This window comes from Dama dama, chromosome 5, assembly GCF_033118175.1.
Source record: "Dama dama isolate Ldn47 chromosome 5, ASM3311817v1, whole genome shotgun sequence".
Lineage (NCBI taxonomy): Eukaryota > Metazoa > Chordata > Mammalia > Artiodactyla > Cervidae > Dama > Dama dama.
The window spans coordinates 119,968,868-119,988,286 of record NC_083685.1 but is presented as its reverse complement, the minus strand read 5'-3'; the positions used below and the strand labels follow the sequence as shown (position 1 = coordinate 119,988,286).

The following is a 19,419-nucleotide window of genomic DNA, read 5'->3' as shown; positions in this document are numbered from 1 at the left end:
GATGCTGGGAAACATTGAAGGCAAAAGGGGAAGCGGGTGGCAGAGGATGAAACAGATGCATCACCAACTTGATGGGTGTGAATCTGAGCACACTTTGGGATAGTGAAGGACAGGGGAACCTGGCATGCTGCAGTCCATGGGGTCACAAAGAGTTGGACACGACTGAGCAACTGAACAATAAAGGAAGAGGAAAAAAACGTTTTTACCAATTTTGCAGTTTTTTTCAGGAACAATCACATGTAAACATTTTTGTGTGTTTTCGAGGCTTTTTTCTCTCTGAACAATACATGGTCCACCCATTCTGGCAGACCATGCTGCAGCCTGAGGGTGCCCGCCAGTCCCACCACCCCTTGGAGGTGGTTCGGCGGCTTGGGGGTGACTGTTCCTCTGGACCCAGTAAGAGAGGAGTCTGTACCTTTGAGGTGGCTCTGGCCCAGAGATCCAGGCCTGAGGTGGCTCCAGCCAGAGGAGGGATATTTTGGTCCAACTGATGCTATCCTGGTTCTGTGCTCTGTGGATGCCCAGTGGTCTGGGGGGCTCAGTGCATGTCTAGGTCTTGAGGGCTGTTAGATATTCCACATCTGGGAACACAATGGGGCGGGGGGTGGCTGCTGCACATGGACACTTCCTGGTGATCTGCCGTATACCCCTCTTCAAGGAACCTCGCTCGGCCTGACCACTAGGGCATGCTGACTCCAACCTGCTTACCGGGTGTCGCTGGCCCGCCCTATGCACATACACACACATCTACCCATATGTACACAGCTATGTGCATTCATACCCACATACATACATTTACACAGCAATTCACAGATATATGGAAGCACATGTGTGGACACCCACGGACAGAGGCACATGAACTCAACGTACGCTTCTTGCACACACACACTCTAGTTCCACAGTATGCTAAAAAGGCAAGTCTTAACAGGCAGTCTGCCTTCTGGAGCAAGGTCTGTCTTGATTGCATCATTCCCTGCAGGAACACCACCTCCACAACCCATACACTCTTCAGCTCACACTGAAGAGTCCAGTGGGCAGCTTTAGGCTCAGCTGGGCCAGCAAGGCTGTACGGAACACAGATCTGCCTGGGAGGGAGCTAGTCTCGGGGCAGTGCCTTCATGGGAAGGAGCTGGATGCTGTGTGGCCCTTCCTGAAGCTGAGCTGCCAGGTATCACTGGTTAATTAACACAATGACCAACAGAGAGTAACAATCAAGCTTTTATTCACTTGTTGCAATAGCAGCGCGAGAGACCAGAAGGCAGGTGCTGGCTCCCCTTGTTCTGTTTCCTCCTCCTATGGAAAGGCACTGTCAAGGTCAATGTGGGTCGACTGGTGGGATGGGGACGTCTCACTGCAGAGAGGGCCCCAAACAAGAGGCTCCTGCTGTTTCATGGACTTGCAGCCCCCGGGAGGGGGGGAAGGATGGAAAGTACTGAGCAAAGAGTCAGAGTGGAGGAAAAGTGTCTTCGAGGTCCCTCAGGAAGGACCTCTCGGCCAAGAGACCCCGAGAAGGTGGCCTCTGAATGGAGACAACCTGGCCAGGATTAAGCTGCACCCAAGAGCACAGCTGTCCAGAGGGTCTGCACCCTTGTGGGCAGTTCCCCGTGGAGGCAGAGGCCCTGGCTGGGCTCCAGACCTGGTGTGGGAAGGGTGGCATCCCAAGAGAACAGCAAGTAAGGTGTCCGACAGTCACCTCTAGGGGGCAGCATCTCACACCCGACCCTGGCTGAGAATCCTCTCTCCAGCAGGTGAGGGGAACAGGATGGAGCCCAGGGAGGCAGATGCCAGCCCCCTCCCAGGCCCCCAGCACTGTCCTCCTCTCCCACAGTGCCAGCTCACCCGGGCCCGCCCGGGGCTGTGGGGAGGCCTGCCGGTCAGCTGGAGCGCCTGCTGGGCGCCCGTTATCTCCCTGGACGAGGGCCCGGCTGTCGCTGCCTGGAGTAGCCAACTGAACCCAGGAGGGGGCAGCACTGTTCCAGCACTGTTCGCCCACTTGCACCTGGGGCAGAGCCAGGCTTTTGGGTCGGGGATCACCGAGGAGCAAGGTCGTTCTGCTTCTGCACAGGACACCAGTCCGTGTCCGGGTAGAGAAGGCAGTGGATGGACTTAAACCTGGGAGGGAAGCGGGGGTCAGGCTGCTGGAGGGGTGGGCTGGCCCCAGCACTCCTTCCCACCTCCCACTCACCGCGTGGGATCCTGCTGCAGGCTGAAGCCCCCAGCCACATTCACCACGTTATGAGGGTTCTCGGGTCCCCCGTAGCTCAAAGTGACCTGGGAGAGGAGAGGAAGCAGAGTCACTCTCAGGGCCGGCGCCTCCTACCTTGTTCTCCAGCAGAGACGCTGCTTGGCCTCCTGGATTCCAGCATTCCCACTGCCCCGCCAGAAGTCAGCATTCTTAGGGCAAGCTCAGGAACACCACGGAAAGGTGATGGGGCCTGACGGGGGCTGAGAGGCATGGCCAGCACAGCAGACACGTGGGGGAGGCCGCTGGCACAAGTGTAGGGGTGAGAGGGCCTGGACCCCCTGCCTGGGCCAGGTCTATTAACACTGGTCACGCCCAGACCACTGTCCCCAGCCCTGCTGCCCAGGGCCGCCCCCTGGGAAGGTACAGCAGCTGTTCTTTACAACAGGCCCTCGTGTGAGCCTGGGGATCCCCCACGGCTGGGACTCTGGGTCCCAGCAGCCTGGATTCAGGGTCCACGAAACTTTGCTGCCATGCTGGGACCCACGGTTGTCTCGCCAGAATCCCTCCCTGAGCCCTTGTTCAGCTGGGGGGGGCCAACGGGGGCAGGGCCCCCATGCAGGGACGGCCGGACGCGGCAGGGGCCCAGCCGGCCTACCTGCTGGAGCAGGGTGTTGGGTGGCAGCTTCTGTAGGTTCTCCAGGTGGGAGTGGAACAGTGAGCTGTGCAGCAGGCGAGCGCCCAGCAGCCCCTCCACGATGTAGCCCACCGTGCAGTCGTCTGGCAGCCGCACCCGCTCGGCTGTGCTCATGAAGCCACCCAGGCTGGGGAGCGGAGGGGGGGACAGGTCAGTGCCTCTCCAGCCTTGGGGAACCCCAACCCCCCACCCACAGCAGCCAGCACCTGCTTCCCTCCCGCCACGCCTCTGTCACCTGGCCCATGGGCTCATCTTGAGAGCAAGGCCTCTGCTCAGGCAGAACCCGGCCCCACCGGTAGCGAACCAGAACTTGACCGTGGTCACCTGAAAAGGAGGGAGCCACTAGTCAGGGTTAGTCACCCTAACTCTTCATCTGGACACCCTGAGGATCATCCTTAAGCTGTCCCTTAACTGCTCCCAGGCCCAGGGGCAGAAGCTTCTAAAGGGACAAGAGGACAAGGGCTTCTAAAACTTAGTTGCCTGTGGCTCCAGCCCCTCCTGACTTGCCCCAGTTACCAAAACACCGCCTCTGGGTGGACTGGGCATCAGCCCCAGCCCTTCCTTGCTGGGGTCTCCATACTCTCAGCTGCCCCTGCCCACTTTGCCCCAGTACTCACGGTTCCACCTCCCTGGATCCTCTCAGTAGCCTCGATGGGGTGGTCCAGGCTGGGCCGCCCCAGGTAGATGTCCTGGCTAGGTGAGAAGGTGGACAGCAGCTGCAGCAGGCCTTTGGGGTTCACATAATTGTCATCATCCACGTGGCAGAACCACCTGGGAACGTGTAGAAATCTGGAGCCAGGCTGGGCCCAGAGGGTGGGAGCAGGGGAGCCCCTGACCCAAGTTGGGGACCAGCCTCCCCTGGCCCTGGGCCACCACATACTTGCGTCCAGACTCGATAAACTTGTCGTATTCCACTGACATCTTGCAGCACAGAGCCTGGCGGGTATGCACGGCGGAGCAGTTGGTGTTGATGACGTGGCCACCTGCCCATTGGAGAAATGGAAGCATGAGAGCCAGGGTGAGACCTGCTGCCAGCCCACCCCACCAAAGTTGGGCTAAATGCTGCTGGCTGGCTGGCATGAGGCCTGTCCTGTTCAAGACCGTGAAGTCGGACCCAATGGTAGTCCTGTCTTGGCCTCACTCAGTTGACCCTGTTGCCGCCATCCGAGGTCCAGGCAGATGACAACCACTTGCAATCCCATGAAAGCAAACCCACTGGGAAACAGGACTGAGAGGCTGGACCATCCCCATCAGGGCAGGCCTGGAAGGCATGGTTCCCTGCTGGCCCTTCTTCAGGGGACGTGGCTCCAGCCAGAGGCCCTGGGAAGTCAGCCAGTGACCAGAGCATGGCTGGAAGGGTGGACCCTGGATGCCAGGCTCTGTTCTCTACCAGCTGTATGACCCTAAGCAGGTGCCTTAACTCCTCTGGACCTGTGTACACAGCAGGGGGCTGCATGGCACTAGACCGAGACCCCTCAGACACGGCAGCCAGGTTGGGCTGGGGAGGGCACTCACCTCCCTGGAGCTGTAGTTCAGGGTCGTCCCCGTCGGTAAAGATAAACGTCTGCAGAGAGATGGCCTGTGAGGTTTCAATGGGCAGCCCCCCACCCAAGGGACTCTGGGCCTGGCAGGGCCTTGGCCTGGTGAGCAAGGGGGAATGAAGCTGGACAGGTGAGCCTGGGCTTGGGGATCCAGGAGAAGGGAGGGTGGTGAACCAGGGACAGCCTCCTCTACCTGCAGCATCCCCAGGGCTGCTAGGGCCAGGCTTGCTCTCGCTGGAGGCATTTCTGGGGTCTCAGCCCAGAAGCTGGGAGAACCCACTCAAGACTAGAGCTTGAGAAGGGGCAGGAGAGGGTAGGCACTGGGGGTCCTGGGTCCCTGCATTCTCAGGCCTGGGGCCTGACAGCCATGCTGGGGACACATCTGTGGGTAGGGGGTCTTGGGGTGGAACCTGGGTGGGGTCCAGGGCAGGATGCAAGTTTGAGGATGAAGGAGCGGGGATCTCAGGGCGTGCGAGTTTGCCAGAGGCGGGGGCTGGGGTGGGGGTGGGGGTGTCCCGAGTCAGCGGGGGTTCCGGAGTCGGCGGGGTCCCCGGGCGGACCCACCAGCTGTCGGGCCCGGGAGATCCAAGTGCGTAGCAGTAGCCCCAGGCGCGGCCCGTGGTTTTTTCGGGTGGTCTTGACCGCGATGAAGACGTCGTCCGGCCGCAGGCGGGGGGCGGTGGCGGGCCGGGCAGGGGGCGCGCGCGGGCCGGAGCCGGGGGCCAAGGCCCGGGTCGGGGCTGGCGCGGGCGCAGGCGCGCGGGGCAGCGGCAACGGCAAAAGCAGCAGCGCACCCAGGGCCGCAGCCAGCGCGAGGCAGGCCCGGCAAAGCGCCCCCCGCGCGCGGCTCATGCGGCCGCGGGACCCGCGGGCACCGCCCGGCCAGGCGCGCCGCGGCCCCTTTAAGGGCCGCCCCGCCCACACTGCGACCCGGAAGTCGCGGCCCGCTGCCCCGGAAGTGGACGGTGCGCCGCGGCGGGGTGGGCGAAGATGCCGCTGCCGGTTCAGGTGTTCAACTTGCAGGTAACGAGCCGCGGCCGGCGGCCCCTCCGCGCCCCCGCCGCCGGGCCGGAGCGGGGCCGGCCGTGCGCGCCCCTCGCGCGGCGTCCTTCTCGCGCCCGGGCTCCGGCCGCAGCGTCCCGCCCGTCGGCCCCGGCAGGCCCGGCGCGCTAACGCTCTCTCTCCTTCAGCAGCCAGCCAGCTCTGTGTCAGGGTCGGGGGGTGCAGAGAGTCAGGACAGAATGCGGGGTGGCCCGGCCCCCCGCGAGGCCGCGTCGTCAGTGGCAGATGTGCACTGCACCCCTCCCAGCGGTAGGTCAGAGCTCTTCCTGCCGGGCACGGCCGGGGACTTCAGCCTGAGCGCCAGCCTGTCGGCCTGTACGCTGCTTTATGAGGTACCTTCCAGGACAGGGGCCGGGACCAGCCCGCCCGCCCGCCCGCCGGGCCGCGCAGGGCGCCCAGGTGCCCCACTCCCGTCTCCCGGCCGCGACTGCAGCCGGGTTCAGCCGCGGGACTCGCCCAGTGCTGCGGCTTCGGCTGTTCGGCCGCGCCGGGGTGGAGGCCGCCCGTGTCTTCCCCGTGGCTTGGAGGAGGCTGCTGTCAGAATGGTGGCTGGGAGCGCGTAGCGACCCTTGGGGTCCCTGGGTAGTGGTCCTCCGGCGTCTGGTTCCCGCCCCAGAGATGGGCCATCATGGTCCGGCCGAGCGTTCAGCTCTTGAGCCAGCAGTCTGGCCAGGAGCCCCATCCCTGGTGTGGCGGCGCAGGACTTGGTGGGCAGTGGGGAGGGTCTTGGGACAGGATCCCGCCCGCCTGAGAGATGGCGGGCAGAGCTGAGCTGGGCACAGTGAGGGCCTCTCGCCCTCTCTGGGCTTCTCCTCCTCAAGGTGCCAAGATGACTGCCCGTGTTGCAGGGGGCCGTGGAGCCCATGCAGATTGACGTGGATCCCCAGGAGGACCCGCAGAATGCCCCTGATGTCAACTACGTGGTGGAGAACCCAACCCTGGTATGGGGTCTGACAGGCTTTCCTCCGGGGTGGGTCAAGGGGCAGGTTGGAGTGCCACTCCTGCTGGGAAGTCCAGGCTAGGCTCCCTGACCACATCTTTTTCTAACTCGGAAACGTTTAGACTTTCTTTGTTGTTGTTTGGTTGCTCAGTCATGTCTGACTCTGCCACCAAATGGACTAAAATATCTAGTTGCCCATTTTTAATGGGTTGCTGGCCTTCTCCAGACCCTGCAGCTGCTTTTCCCCCACATGGAGAAGCACCTTGTGCCAGGCCCCCTGAAGGTCAAGTCTCACTGCGAGGACAGGTCTTCTTTGCGGCCCACCTTGGGAAGCCCTGCCTCATTGCTCAGCCTGGTGACTGGCGGCCCACATGGCTCTGACCATTCACCCCCAGGGCAGAGCTTTACTCCAGGCCCCTGCACTGGCCCATCCTGAGTGGTCTTTCCTCAGACCCCAGACAGTGGTTGATTTGGTGCCCACGTGTCCCGGCTCCTGACCCCCTGGCGGGGGCTTGGGGTCCAGGGTCCCAGCTTGCACAATCTACCTCCGCCCCCAGGATCTGGAGCAGTATGCGGCCAGCTATAGCGGCCTGATGCGTATTGAGCGACTGCAGTTCATTGCTGACCACTGCCCCCCGCTGCGAGTGGAGGCCCTGAAGATGGCCCTGTCCTTTGTGCAGAGGACTTTCAATGTGGATATGTACGAGGAGATCCACCGCAAGCTCTCAGAGGCTGCCAGGTGAGGCCAGGGCTCAGCAAGGTGGGGCAGGGACAGGGTGTAGTGTGTGGCCAGCCCAGGCAGAGGCCTTTCTTGTGCTCCTGCAGCATTTGGCTCCAGAACACAGTGATCTGGCTTTCTTGTTGAAAAGCCAGGAGGGGGTGGGGAACGGCTCAATGGGCGAGATTCTCACTCTCCCTGCTGAGTATTTAGGCTCTTTCCACACCTGCATGCGTGTGTGTGCGTGTGCAGTTCTGACACTGGGCAGAGCCTGTGGAGACGGCAACTTCTGGCTTCTCGGCATAGCTATGTGACTTATTTCTTGCTGGGCTTTCCCGCCAGGCTGCGGGCTCCTGCTGTCACAGCTGCCCCTGTGCCACCTGGGCGCTCTCCCGATGGGGGTGAGGGCCGCTGGGAGGCACCCGCCCCCCCTGCACGTGGGCCCCTGATGGCCAGGTCCTCCCTCAGGGAGCTGCAGAATGCGCCTGATGCCATCCCTGAGAGTGGCGTGGAGCCCCCACCCTTGGACACAGCTTGGGTGGAGGCCACGAGAAAGAAGGCCTTGCTGAAGCTGGAGAAGTTGGACACAGATCTGAAGAACTACAAGGGCAATTCTATCAAGGAGAGCATCAGGTATGCCCAGGGGGCTGAGGGGTGGGCTTCATCAAGAGAGCTTCAGGTGTGCCCTTGGAGTCGGGGGTTGGACAGCCAGTCCTATGGCCCAACCAGTGACCGCTTGTGCCCGGACCCACAGGCGTGGACATGATGACCTGGGTGACCACTATCTGGACTGTGGGGATCTCAGCAACGCCCTCAAGTGTTACTCCCGGGCCCGGGACTATTGCACCAGCGCCAAGCATGTCATTAACATGTGCCTCAATGTCATCAAGGTGGGCCCAGGGTGGGTGGCCATGGGGCAGCAATGCCAGTGGACCAGGAGGGGGCGCCCAGGCTGAGTGCATCCCACCTGCCTGCCAGGTCAGCGTCTACTTGCAGAATTGGTCTCATGTGCTGAGCTACGTCAGCAAGGCAGAGTCCACCCCGGAAATCGCTGAGGTAAAAAGATAGCTCTCCGCCCCTCAAACCCTGATCCAGGAGCCCTGACCACTACTGACCCTGGTGGGCCCTGTCTTCCTGGAGTCTGCCTCTGCTCCTCTTAGGCTGGAGCCGGGCGCCTGGGAGTTGAGGGTATGGAGGGCATGTGTTGCTCACTTGTGCCACCTTCTCCTGCAGCAGCGTGGGGAGCGTGACACCCAGACTCAGGCCATCCTCACCAAGCTCAAATGTGCGGCAGGTGAGGACCCCGGGGCATAGGGGCAGGAGGGCACCCCAGCTGACCCCAGCCCAGGAAACGCACAAGCCCCAAACCTGTGCTGCATGCACCAGACACTTGCCTGACTCATGTCCCTCTCAGGGAGGTCAGGAGGTAAGAACCCGTGGTTGGGGGTAGAGGCATTGCCTTCTGATAGCTGCCGTCCTGGCTGCTTACCCCCACTTCCATCCCCATCCCCACCTTCATCCCATTCCCACCCTGTCAGCTGAACAGCTCGGGTGCCCTTTGTAGTAGTAACAGCAGGTGCTCGGCCTCCTTGGGTGCCTGGCTCTCCCAGAAAGCTGCTGATGCTGGCCGATGAGGTTACCTCTCCCTCGCCAGCATTTCTGTCCCAGGTGCGCCTGTTGACAGGCAGCTTCCTCTGGGCTTCATCCTCCCCCTCTGCCGCCCCCAGGCCTGGCTGAGTTGGCAGCACGCAAGTACAAGCAGGCGGCCAAGTGCTTTCTGCTGGCTTCCTTCGACCACTGCGACTTCCCTGAGGTGAGGGACGTGTGAGGTCTCTGGGGAGGAGACCTCACTGGGACTTGGGAAACAGGCTGAGGGCTCAAGAGTTGGGCTCTTTGTTGGGGGCTCATCCTCATGAGGTCCTAGGTACTCTGAGGGGGCGATGGGTGAGATAGGGTGGGCCTGGCCCAGACTTCTGTGCTGCCTGCCGTTGACCCCCAGTCTCTGATCACCTCCCTTGCTCCTCAGCTGCTCTCCCCCAGCAACGTGGCTGTGTACGGCGGCCTGTGTGCCTTGGCCACCTTTGACCGGCAGGAGCTGCAGCGCAACGTCATCTCTAGCAGGTGGGTGGAGGGTGGGGTGGGTGGAGGGTGGGGTGCTGGGCCCTGCAGCTCTGCTCCTGTGCCCCTGGCCGCCTCCAGGGTGGGTGGGCGGACAGGGCCAGCTCTGAGGAATCTGGCATCTGCAGCTCCTTCAAGTTGTTCTTGGAGCTGGAGCCACAGGTTCGGGACATCATCTTCAAATTCTACGAGTCCAAGTATGCCTCATGCCTGAAGATGCTGGATGAGATGAAGGTGAGGGGCCTGGCCTGGCTGGAAGGGTGGGTAAGTTCAGAAGGCCTGGGGCAAGCTGTCCCTGACTGGCTGTCCTCGCTAGGACAACTTGCTGCTAGACATGTACCTGGCTCCCCACGTCAGGACCCTGTACACACAGATTCGCAACCGGGCCCTCATTCAGGTAAGCATTCTGGTGGAGGCTGAGGCCGAGGCAGGGCGCTATAAAGGCGTCTTTGAGTAACTCAGTCCCCTCTGCTCTGCAGTATTTCAGCCCCTACGTGTCAGCTGACATGCGCAAGATGGCCACAGCCTTCAATACCACAGTGGCAGCGCTGGAGGACGAGCTGACGCAGCTCATCCTGGAGGGGCTCATCAACGCCCGCATCGATTCCCACAGCAAGGTGGCCGGACTCAGGGCCGTGGGGTGCGGGAGAGGGACCTTGGGCCCCACTGAAGCTTGCACCTCCACAGATCCTGTATGCCCGGGACGTAGATCAACGCAGCACCACCTTTGAGAAGTCTCTGCTAATGGGCAAGGAGTTCCAGCGCCGTGCCAAAGCCATGATCCTGCGGGCGGCTGTTCTGCGCAACCAGATCCACGTCAAGGTGTGGGCAGGGACAGCCCTGGGACTGGAGGGATGGGACGGGTACACACACCCTCCTGGTCTGAGCCTTGTTTCCACTGCAGTCCCCTCCCCGGGAAGGGAGCCAAGGGGAGCTGACACCGGCCAACAGCCAGTCCCGGATGAGCACCAACATGTAAGAGCAACCTCCACCTCCAGGATGGTCTGCGCACCCCCACCTTGCCCACCCCCCACCCTCGGACTCCTGGGCCTCTCATCTGCTCCAGCGGCACCCCCCGAGGTGTTGCCTGTGGCCCACTTGCAGGGGTCTGGCTGCTGACTGACGCTAGTCCTTGGTGCCCCCGCCTGGGCTGCCATGTGCCCAGATTCTTGTGCCCCCTCCCCCTCGCTGCACCTTGTGCCGGGGGCCTGGGGAGGAGGTGGGCTTTCCTTGAAGGAGAAGCCCACAGGGCTCACCCACATGTCACCTGGGGCCCCCACTGGGAGCACTGCCTCCCAGCCTCCATGTTGATGCATCGTTTGAGGTTGCAGCGTTGTTGAATCTTAGTCCATTAAAGGGCAGCCTGAGAACAGCCCCTGGTACCACTCCTTCCTGTCTCCATGGGGCCCCCTTCCTCACACTCTACTTGGCTTTGCGGGGTGGAGGCCAGCGCGTGGCCCTCCCTTAGGCAGGTCTCCATGGCTAAGATGAAGGCAGGAGGTGCCTTGCCCACTTCCCCTGTTCTAAGGTCGGCCCCCATTGGCCCCAGTAACACTCAGGTTATCAAAAAGCCTGGGAACATCCCATCTTTGAAATGGTTTATTGTTCATTTTGAACACACGCGGGCTGTGAGGAAGGCAGGTCCAGCCTGGGAGCCTGCTCCTCAGTACAGCATCTCCGGGCCCCCAGCATGGGCCGAAGGGAAGACCAGCTTGTCCTTCCGTGTGAAGTAGCAGGAGGTTCCCTGAGTAAAGGCGTTTCCTTAAGTGGGACATCAGTTGAGGCTTCAGCAGCAGGCCTGGGGGTAGCACATGGGGCTGTAGCTGCCCATTTTAGGCCAGGGCACTGCCCACAACCTCAGGGAAGCCACCTGGTTCTCCAGGCCCGGCCTGCTGTGGTTCCTGCAGCCGCGGCTGGGCACCCTTCCAGGCCAGAGACCTCTCCAATTTGGTTTTAAAAAGCAGTCCATGACCTGGTAGAGGGGCAGGAGGAGGGAAATGGGGCTCAGGAGGCTGAGGCTCCACTGCCCACTGGGGAATGGGGTGGTGCTGATGGCGGCAGGCGCTCCTCACCTGGGCAGTCGGCAGTCTCCTTGAAAGCTCGCTTCTTGCAGCAGCCCCGGCATAGGTTAAACACACACCTGTTGCCCTGGACACAGAAAAGCTTGTGAGCCAGGGGCTAATACCCCTTCCTCAGCCACCCTGTAGCCTGAGTGAGTGGCCAGGAGCATGGAAGAGCTGTCCTGAGGCCAGGCAGAGCTACTTTACAGGAAAGAAGCCCCCCTACCATGGGCGGTGACCCGGCTGCCACCAGCACAGATAGAAAAAGGACTGTCCGTGCAGGTCCCCACCGCTCCTGGGGCTGAGCTCTGCCCTAGGTGTTAACAGCCAGGACGGACGGACTCACCTTTGGGTTTCCACACTGATCACACTTTGCGTATTTTGCTGAGAAAAGAGCAAAAGGAGGTGCTGTTGGAACTAGGCGAGGCCACCCACCACTGCTACCTTTTACATGTAGCCTTTGGTAGGTGTCCCTGCTCTCTTGGGGTGGGCAGAGGACACAGCATACATGGTCCTACTGGGAAACCTCATCCCACTCACCCAAGACCCATGGGCTCCATGCCCCATGCTGTACGCCTCCCACTCGAAGGTCCTTCCTGGGCACGGCAGCCCCTAGCCCTACTCCTGCCTCTCTAGCTGCCCTAGGGCAACAGCTGAGGGACAGTGGAAGGCAGGATGGCTGGCTGGCTGTGGCCTCAGGGAACCCGCCAGTCTCCTTGGGGCATGTGGAAGGGCTGCAGGGCCCTTCCTGCTGGACTGCCCACAGCTTAGGAAGCAGCAGAGCCACGTGACCCTGGGGAACCCGTTAGGGGCTGGCCTTTTCCCCAAACTCCAGTGGTGGGAGCCACTTACGCTTCAGAGAAGGGTCAAAGGTCTTGTGGGGGTTCCTCAGCTTCTTCTTCTGCTTGTTCTTGGATAAGACATCCGTGGTGCCCTCCTCCTCCTCCAGGGCCCGCTTGCTGCGGGCACCCCCATTCTCCTTGCTCTCCTCCTTGGGCCTGAAAGCGGGGATGGTGGGCAGAGCTGAGGGACACCCATGAGAGGCAGCCCACCAGCCGCAGTCCCTAGATGAGGACGTATGTGCAACTCTGCTGAGGCCCCAGCAGCCGGCACGGAGGCTGGGACACCAGTGTCTGAACCCTGGGTAGGGCTGTGGCTACAGATGACAGCCCAGCCTCACTTCAGAAAGTCCAGAGGAAGCTAGAGAGGGTCTAGCTGATCCCAGGACAAATCCACTCAGGGTCAGAGGACCTCGGAGAAGCATCATATGGAAAAAGCAATTTAAATGAAACAGCACAGGCTGGTGAGGAAGAAAGCCCCTAGTCACCAAGGGATGGAGCTGAGCCTCCAGCACATCCATCAAGGCTGGGCAGCAGGCAGAAGAGCCCTCCTCTGTGTAACCCCTCCCACCTAGGTCAGCCCATGTGCAGGAGGCTCACCCTGGCCGGAAGTAGGGCTGGCAGATCCAGTGGAAGAAAGGCAAGCCTCCTGAAGGCTTCTCTCCCTCCTTCTGCCTGGCTATATCCTCCTGGAAAAGCCCAAAGGGCCCTCAGTAAGAGGCCCAAGACCAAGTCTCTCCCACCACATGGTGGCCCAAGCACCTACCTGACAACGCAGTTTTAGCTCCTGGTTCACTGCAGCAATGCCCTCCAGGGTCTTCACTTTGGCGAGCTCCTCTCGAAGCTGCTGATGCACCTGCAGCCTAATACAGATGCTCCATCAGAGAGCCGGCTCAGCCCCCACCTCCCAGCTGCTGACCCTGAGCCTTGGGCACAGAGGGGCACAATCCCTCCTCGCCCCCAACCTCACCACATCACTGCGGTCCTCCCAGACCTGACTTGGTGGCAGGTGGTGATTTTGTGAATGTCTGTGGAGAGCTTATCTTAAAAACCCCAAAGGCCCCAGGCAAGGCTCAGATCAGACACCATCTGCCATGGGGGTTGACTCACGTGTGGTGCCACAGCTTAAAGAGATGGGCCCGGACGTAGGAGAGGGGGCAGGGGTGCTGCCGCACAATGTCCAGGTACTCCTCGGCCAGCTCCCACACGGCAGGGCTGCGGCCCTCGAACAGGGCAGGATTGTGCAGGTTTCCCTCTGCAGGGGAAGGTGATGCAAGGCTCAGGGCCCCTGTGCCTGGCCATCCCCAGGGCAAGGCTGGCCACTGGCCTGAGACTGCTGGCCAGTCGGGCAGATGGGGCCTTCGGTGATGACCGCGTGAAGCCTGAGGCTCTTCAGCTGGGCCAGTGGTGCCACGATGTGGACGGACCCCTGAGCACCTGACAGTGGTGGCCCAGTTGCAGGCGAGGGCACAGCCTCACCTGCACTCATGACCCCTTGCACCCCCGTGTCCTGGATGCAGCGCTCCACGTCCCGCAGGCACTGGATGTTCCCGTTGGCGAACACAGGTATGGCCACCGCCTTCCTGTCAGGGAACAGGATGAGCACACGCTCAGAAGGATGCTGTTTCCCCCAACCCTGCGGGCAGTACCAGGCTCCCAAACTCCATCTTCCCACTGAGCTGCTCACCCTCAGGCCCTGCACCCTCATCTCGTGCCCAAAGGGCTGAGGGCCTTGCCCTGGGGCTGGGCTGTCTCCCCGCCCTGGGTTCACCATGTCCACTCACCGCACGGCCTTGATGTGCTCCCAGGACGCGGTGCCTGACAGGGGCCCCTTCTGCTCCTTGGTGCGCCCGTGGACAGTCAGCAACTAGGACACAGGAGCACCTGCTGCAGCTCCGCTTTCAGCTGCAGCCCCCAACACTGCAGGGGACCCCCTGCCCTTGGCTTCTCAGGCGTCAGCTTCCCTCACTCCTCTGGGCCACACCTAAGCCAGCTGACACCCTGGGAGTGCTTCCTAGGACTCCCATGTCAGAGCTGTTCCTCTATGCCACCCAGGATGTGGAAGTGAGAGCCCAAATGCTTTCAAGGGCCAGTCCTCTTTGCAGTGGCAGCAGGAGTGCTGCCAAGGCCAAAGGTGTGAGGGAGGAGCAAGCACCAGCCTGACCCCAGGACTGGTGGGGGTGGGTGGGGAGAAGGTGATTCAGGCCCAGCACCACCCCTAGGCAATACTGGCCTCCTGGACGCAAGCATGGGACTTCCCTGCCTGCATCAGGCCTCACCTAAAGGTCGCCGATTCCTGCCCATCCCAGGGGCAAGCCCTCAAGGGGCGTTTCTGGAAGTGCGGAAGCAGTATGGAGCCCTGGAAACCCACAGTCCTCACCTGGCAGCCAGCCTTTTCCAGCATCTGGGCATATCTCACGGTCTTGTCAATCTCTGGGAAGACGCGGATCTTGCATGTGACAGGAACAGAAAGCTTTTCGTGGGCTAGCAGAACTGGGGAAGGGCAGAGTCGGCTCCTGAGAGAACTGTGCTGCCACCTTCAAGTAGGCTGTGGGGACCCATGGCTGAGCCCCCAAAGGAACACAGGCTCCACAGACGTCCCGCGTTGGTAACAGGGAGCTGTGAGTTGTGCCTCCAACCACACTGGAAGAGGTGGTCCAGGCAAGGATGCCTCCCTCCAGTACCGTCTATTTGGTTCGAAGGAGGGCAAGAGGTATGGGACAGGCGACTTCACAGCCGCCCTCTACAGCAGGAAGGGGGAGGGCACACCAAGGCCAGGAGGACTCTGCCAGCTACTGTCCTCTCTTGAGCCCTGCTAGGCTGTCTCGGGCTTGCCACCCAACCACAATGTGGCCCCAAGTCCCCAAGGGCGGCACAGCCAACTCACTCATTCTCTGGAGCAGGTCCCACTCCTCCTGCAGGAAGGCGCCATAGTGACCTGCAAAGAACAAGCACAGCCTCTGCACCCTCCCCCTGCATCCACACTGGCCTCAACCTGCCTGGCCATGTTCTTTTAGTTCAGTGGCCTGAGCTCAAGGGTGCTGAGCTGAGTGCCCACCCCATGTGGTCTCTGACCAACCAGGAACTCCTCAGGCCAGTGAGGGAGAAAGGCTGATATGCCAGGGCAGTGGCCACTGGTGCCCGAGGCAGCACAAGGGTGGAGGAGGGACTCTTCAGCAAAACACATTTATCCAGAGGGAGCCCCACAACTTCCTGAGCATGGAGGAAGTAACAAGCCCCTGACGGCCAGGTGAACCTTGTCCCCTATCCCCAGTGACCGAGAAGGGCCGCCCTGCAGAGGGAGGAACAAAGAAAGGGCCCACATCAGAAAGCTGCCAGAGGAAGGCCCTCAGCCAGCTCACCCACACATCTGGCATCTCTGCACTCCAAGCCTTGCCCTAGCCAAAAGCCGGTACTCAACGCAGAACCCCAGAACAGGAACTCTTACCTCGTTTGGCAATCATCTGCGGGCAGCCCAAATTCAGGTCGATGGCATCACAGTAGTCCTGAGCCAAAAGAGCCGCCTGGACAAACACCTCTGGGTCATTGGCACAAAACTGGAAGAGACATGACAGTTGCCACAAGCCCCAGCCAGGCCCTGGCACCGGGGCTGCCCAGGGGTTCATAGGTGACCCAGTGGAGGCGTAGCCCCAGGGGATGACTGCAGGATGGTATCCTATCTTAGATGTTTACAATATGACCAAGCTAGAGACGTCCCTGGTGGTCCAGTGGTTAAGACGCCATGCTTTCACTGCATGGGACACGAGTTCAAATCTCTGGTTGGGGAACTAAGATCCCACATGCCACACAGTGTGGCAAAAAAAAAAAAAGCAACATGACCAAGCTAGGATGCACCCCCATGCCACCAGCAGAGCAAGTTACAGATTCACACAATCCTCCCAGATGTAGCAGAAAGCCAGTATCACTGACTTTGCCAAGAGCAGAGCTGTTCTGTCTGTCTGATAAAGAGGGGGCACCTAGGGTGATGTCAAGGGCAGGAAGGGAGGGGCTGCAAATCTTCCACAGCACCCAAGCCATCCATTTGCCAAAAGTCTGAGGCAGCTACTGGGAAGAGATCAACCTCTGTAAGAACTGGCCTGCCCTTGCCCCTCTGATCTTGGAAAGCCGGGAAGCCTTTTCTAGAAAGGCCCAGGAAAAGGTTCTCGGCCAGCGTTGGAGGCTGGGCTGCTAACCTGTACAATGAGAGGCCGGTCCTCGGGGCACACATCGCAGTACAGGTTCTCCTTGCGGTAGTTGGCATCACGGACAAAAACCTGGGCATGCAGCATGGGTGTGTAGCACAGCTGGGCCCCGTGTCGGCGGCTCAGCAGCCTCCAGGCCAGCTCGCTCTGGTCCACCATGGGGGCCACCACGTGGCGGGCCCCCCCCAGGGTGCGGCTCCAGAACTCAAAGCCTTCCAGCTTTGGCATTGCCTCCACACTGAAGGGCAAGACCATGGGCTCAGCCGCAGCCAGTGGAGCACAGATGCAGGAGATGACCCCCCTCAAGGCTGCTCTAGCGCTGCCTGACGGTCACAAACGCGGGTGCTAAGGGTGTCGGCTGATGCAGGCCAGGAGCTGACGCCTCATTGCTGTCGCCTTCCAGTGGAGACGGTGGGCAGGTTACTCAAACTTTCTGAGCTTTAACCTCTCACTTCTCAGTGGGATTAAGATGTCTGCCTGGCAGGACTGGCATGAAGAGTAAATGGAACAGTGATTGATAGTGCTTTGCCTGTCAGGGGAGGCCATCACAAAAGGCAGCTACAACCCACAAGACCTGGAGATCCCCACCAAGGCAGGACCACCCTGTGGTGACGCTGCCCTCCGGGCCCACCAAGCAGCCCATGGCAGTCACCCGGACACTGTGTCCTCCTCTGGGTGTCAAAGGTATAAAAGCACTAAGAGTACATTCCCTCTGGCTTCTTTTACCCACGCCTGGCCAACCTTATCAGAGCCACTGATCTCTACAGTGACTTAACAGGTGGTAGGTAGCCTGGGAATTACAACTGAAACCTCAAAGGATCAGATCGTAACGAGGGACTGTCAGAGAACACCCACCTCCTGTACTACTTTGGGAATTATTAAGCAGGGTCATCGGCTTAACAACTGCCTAAACGCCCAGCTGTGGGTTTATTTTCGGGAACTGTGAAGCGACATGTAAAAATCAATATGATGCCCATAGAGGCCTGGACACGAGGCGCTGAGCACAGGGCCCTCCACCTCCACCCAAAGGAAGAGCCCCGGGGCCCCAGAGAACCGCGGGTCAAACCTGAAGGGAACCTACCTACCTGGGCGGAGCCGAGCCACCTGGGCGCCCGAGCCAGGTCGAAGCTCCTCTCTGCGCAGCTGGGCCCTTCGGGGCCGGGGGGTATAGCCAGGGGCCCGCCAGGGTCCCCACCGGGAGCTCCGGGGATGCGGCTAGGGTACCGCGGAGTGGGGCTCCCGGGCTCGCGCCACGGCTTAAGACCGCCACGCTGGGGCCGCCACCGGGCCGCCGCCGGGCCCAGGGCTCCGCGCTGGGGCCGCTGGGAGGTGCTCCGTCAGGCCGTTCCGGGCGGCCCGCGGTGCTGCGAGAAACGCATTCCCGGGAAACCGCGCCCGGCTGCTGAAAGGCCCGCCGCGCGGCGGAGGGGTGGTGTGCGGGGTGTGGGTCGTAGGCTAGAAGTCGACTCCGCCCGGCGCGGTGGGGCAGTTTCGCAGCGGTGGGGCCGGACAGGGGCCACTGGGGCTCTCCCCTCGCTTGAGGGGGCTGGTTATTGCCCGGGTGTCATCGTACCCGAACTCCCGCCCTCCCAAGCAGAGGCTCGGGGCTAAAGTCCTCGCCTCGGCCCCCACGCGGAATCTCATAAAAGTCTTCGAAGGACCAAAAATCTCTGTTTTATTTCGAAAAGCAAACACCGCGTGAAATTCCTGGCCCGCGGTCCCCAAAGCGCCGCACTCGGCCTCCCAGGCCCACAGGATTCTTCATTGTAAACTTAAGACATGCGAGAGTCACCGGCTTAGCGAATATAACAACCTTACCTCCTGCTCGTTCTCTTAAATACTCTCTTCCCTTTCCTAAAGAAACCGATTGATCCTCGTTTTCCCCTTCTCCCTCCCTTTCTCCTATTACCTTCGGTTACAGAAACCTCTACCTCTGATTACTGAGTGTCGGTCCTCTGTATCCGCCAGAGGGTGTGAATATACTTTCTTTCTGTTCACCTGTGTTTTGTCAATTTTATTTGCAGGACCCCTAAACACAGTCCCAAAAGGGAAGAGGGAAAGTTTTTCTTCTAGCAGAACCAAGTTTCATTTTACCATTTCACCCTTAAGTATCTCAGTATCCCCCAAAGACAGGGATTTTTAGAGCAATATCATTAACACACCTGAAAAATCCCTATTTCCTAAGATCAAATATCCATCCTTGTGTGTCCAGTATGGCAGCCAGTTGTCACATCTTGATTGCTGGAATGTGGTCTGAATTAAAACGTGCTATAACAGGAAAAAGACACACCAGGTTTCAAAGACTTAGGGGAAAAAAAGTAAAAGTTAATTCATAATTTTAAAAATGTTGATGATATGTTGAAATAATATTTTTTATATTACATTAGGTTGCATATGAGTGCCTAATACGGCAAATTCCCTGGTGGCTCAGATGGTAAAGAATGCCTGCAATGCAGGAGACACCAGTTAGATCCCTGGGTGGATTCCCTGGAGAAGGGGAAAGCTGCCTGATCCAGCATTCTCGCCTGGAGAATTCCATGGACAGAGGAGCCTGGTGGGCTGTACAGTCCATGGGGTGGTAAAAAGTCAGACAGGACTGAGAGACTAAGACTAACACTTTTTCTTTTTTTCTCTTTTCAGGTTAAATATATTTTGCAATTAATTTTATCTTTTTAAATTTCTTGAAATGTGGCGACTGGAAATTTTAAACTTACATATGTGGGTGGGATTTGTGGCACAGCAGGTTGAGGAGCTCACCAAATTTCTTCCCAAAAAAGCAAAGATAAAACTGGACAGAATTGTTAAAAGCAACCATTTCAGGACTCTGGAAGTTGATCAAATTTCATACCATATTTGAAAAGCACTTATTTAAAAAAAAAAGAACTGCACATCTATGAGAAGACCAGTGGGAGTCTGTGATTTCAGTATTGTACAACTTTTATTTCCTTCCTCCCACTGGTAATTCCACCAGAGCCTGGTAGGCCTTGAGGGCCTCTAGTTTCTACAGACTCTGGAGAGAGCTGACTAGACTGGGAAATAGGGAAAGCCCCAGAAAACAAT

General features: G+C 59.8%; 3 protein-coding genes across 12 annotated transcripts; 1 reads left to right on the top strand and 2 right to left on the bottom strand.

Moving 5' to 3' along the window:
- Positions 1-1,199: 1,199 nt before the first annotated feature.
- RFNG (RFNG O-fucosylpeptide 3-beta-N-acetylglucosaminyltransferase) lies at positions 1,200-5,302 on the bottom strand. The gene is made up of 8 exons (XM_061144490.1): positions 4,985-5,302; positions 4,395-4,443; positions 3,760-3,862; positions 3,497-3,650; positions 3,115-3,203; positions 2,841-3,006; positions 2,186-2,271; positions 1,200-2,112 (listed from the first exon to the last, which is right to left on the bottom strand). Exons 1-8 carry the CDS (start codon positions 5,270-5,272, stop codon positions 2,031-2,033), a joined length of 1,017 nt encoding a protein of 338 aa, XP_061000473.1. The 5' UTR covers positions 5,273-5,302; the 3' UTR covers positions 1,200-2,030.
- A 62-nt stretch (positions 5,303-5,364) lies between these two features.
- GPS1 (G protein pathway suppressor 1) lies at positions 5,365-10,630 on the top strand. 8 transcript variants are annotated; one of them, XM_061144483.1, is made up of 14 exons: positions 5,365-5,443; positions 6,331-6,423; positions 6,980-7,161; positions 7,483-7,773; positions 7,895-8,030; positions 8,119-8,196; positions 8,374-8,434; positions 8,868-8,953; positions 9,167-9,261; positions 9,387-9,492; positions 9,575-9,655; positions 9,738-9,875; positions 9,946-10,080; positions 10,163-10,630. In XM_061144483.1, exons 1-14 carry the CDS (start codon positions 5,411-5,413, stop codon positions 10,235-10,237), a joined length of 1,590 nt encoding a protein of 529 aa, XP_061000466.1. In that variant the 5' UTR covers positions 5,365-5,410; the 3' UTR covers positions 10,238-10,630. The 8 variants fall into 8 exon arrangements, with proteins under 8 accessions (XP_061000466.1, XP_061000470.1, XP_061000472.1 ...); XM_061144487.1 differs by having other exon boundaries at positions 6,304-6,423; XM_061144489.1 differs by having other exon boundaries at positions 5,380-5,443; positions 7,609-7,773; positions 8,377-8,434.
- A 198-nt stretch (positions 10,631-10,828) lies between these two features.
- On the bottom strand, positions 10,829-17,671 carry DUS1L (dihydrouridine synthase 1 like). 3 transcript variants are annotated; one of them, XM_061144479.1, is made up of 14 exons: positions 17,441-17,671; positions 16,351-16,845; positions 15,606-15,714; positions 15,045-15,095; positions 14,538-14,650; positions 13,942-14,024; positions 13,637-13,740; positions 13,268-13,412; positions 12,924-13,020; positions 12,758-12,846; positions 12,171-12,316; positions 11,665-11,702; positions 11,331-11,406; positions 10,829-11,230 (listed from the first exon to the last, which is right to left on the bottom strand). In XM_061144479.1, exons 2-14 carry the CDS (start codon positions 16,612-16,614, stop codon positions 11,091-11,093), a joined length of 1,455 nt encoding a protein of 484 aa, XP_061000462.1. In that variant the 5' UTR covers positions 16,615-16,845; positions 17,441-17,671; the 3' UTR covers positions 10,829-11,090. The 3 variants fall into 3 exon arrangements, with proteins under 3 accessions (XP_061000462.1, XP_061000461.1, XP_061000463.1); XM_061144478.1 differs by having other exon boundaries at positions 17,445-17,671; XM_061144480.1 differs by having other exon boundaries at positions 16,351-16,597; positions 17,445-17,671.
- Positions 17,672-19,419: the final 1,748 nt, after the last annotated feature.

Bases quoted from the DNA above. Each gene is read 5' to 3' on its own strand.
- RFNG (XM_061144490.1), bottom strand. From the start codon at position 5,272: ATGAGCCGCGCGCGGGGGGCGCTTTGCCGGGCCTGCCTCGCGCTGGCT. The intron at 3,651-3,759 runs GTATGTGGTGGC...ACACGTTCCCAG, and splicing joins TTTATCGAGTCTGGACGCAA to GTGGTTCTGCCACGTGGATG. The intron at 2,272-2,840 runs GTAGGCCGGCTG...CTCCTCTCCCAG, and splicing joins CCAACACCCTGCTCCAGCAG to GTCACTTTGAGCTACGGGGG.
- GPS1 (XM_061144481.1), top strand. From the start codon at position 5,662: ATGCGGGGTGGCCCGGCCCCCCGCGAGGCCGCGTCGTCAGTGGCAGAT. The intron at 6,424-6,979 runs GTATGGGGTCTG...CTCCGCCCCCAG, and splicing joins TGGTGGAGAACCCAACCCTG to GATCTGGAGCAGTATGCGGC. The intron at 8,954-9,166 runs GTGAGGGACGTG...CTTGCTCCTCAG, and splicing joins ACCACTGCGACTTCCCTGAG to CTGCTCTCCCCCAGCAACGT.
- DUS1L (XM_061144479.1), bottom strand. From the start codon at position 16,614: ATGGTCTTGCCCTTCAGTGTGGAGGCAATGCCAAAGCTGGAAGGCTTT. The intron at 15,715-16,350 runs GTTAGCAGCCCA...TGTCTCTTCCAG, and splicing joins ACCGGCCTCTCATTGTACAG to TTTTGTGCCAATGACCCAGA. The intron at 13,741-13,941 runs GTGAGTGGACAT...GTTCCCTGACAG, and splicing joins GAGCACATCAAGGCCGTGCG to GAAGGCGGTGGCCATACCTG.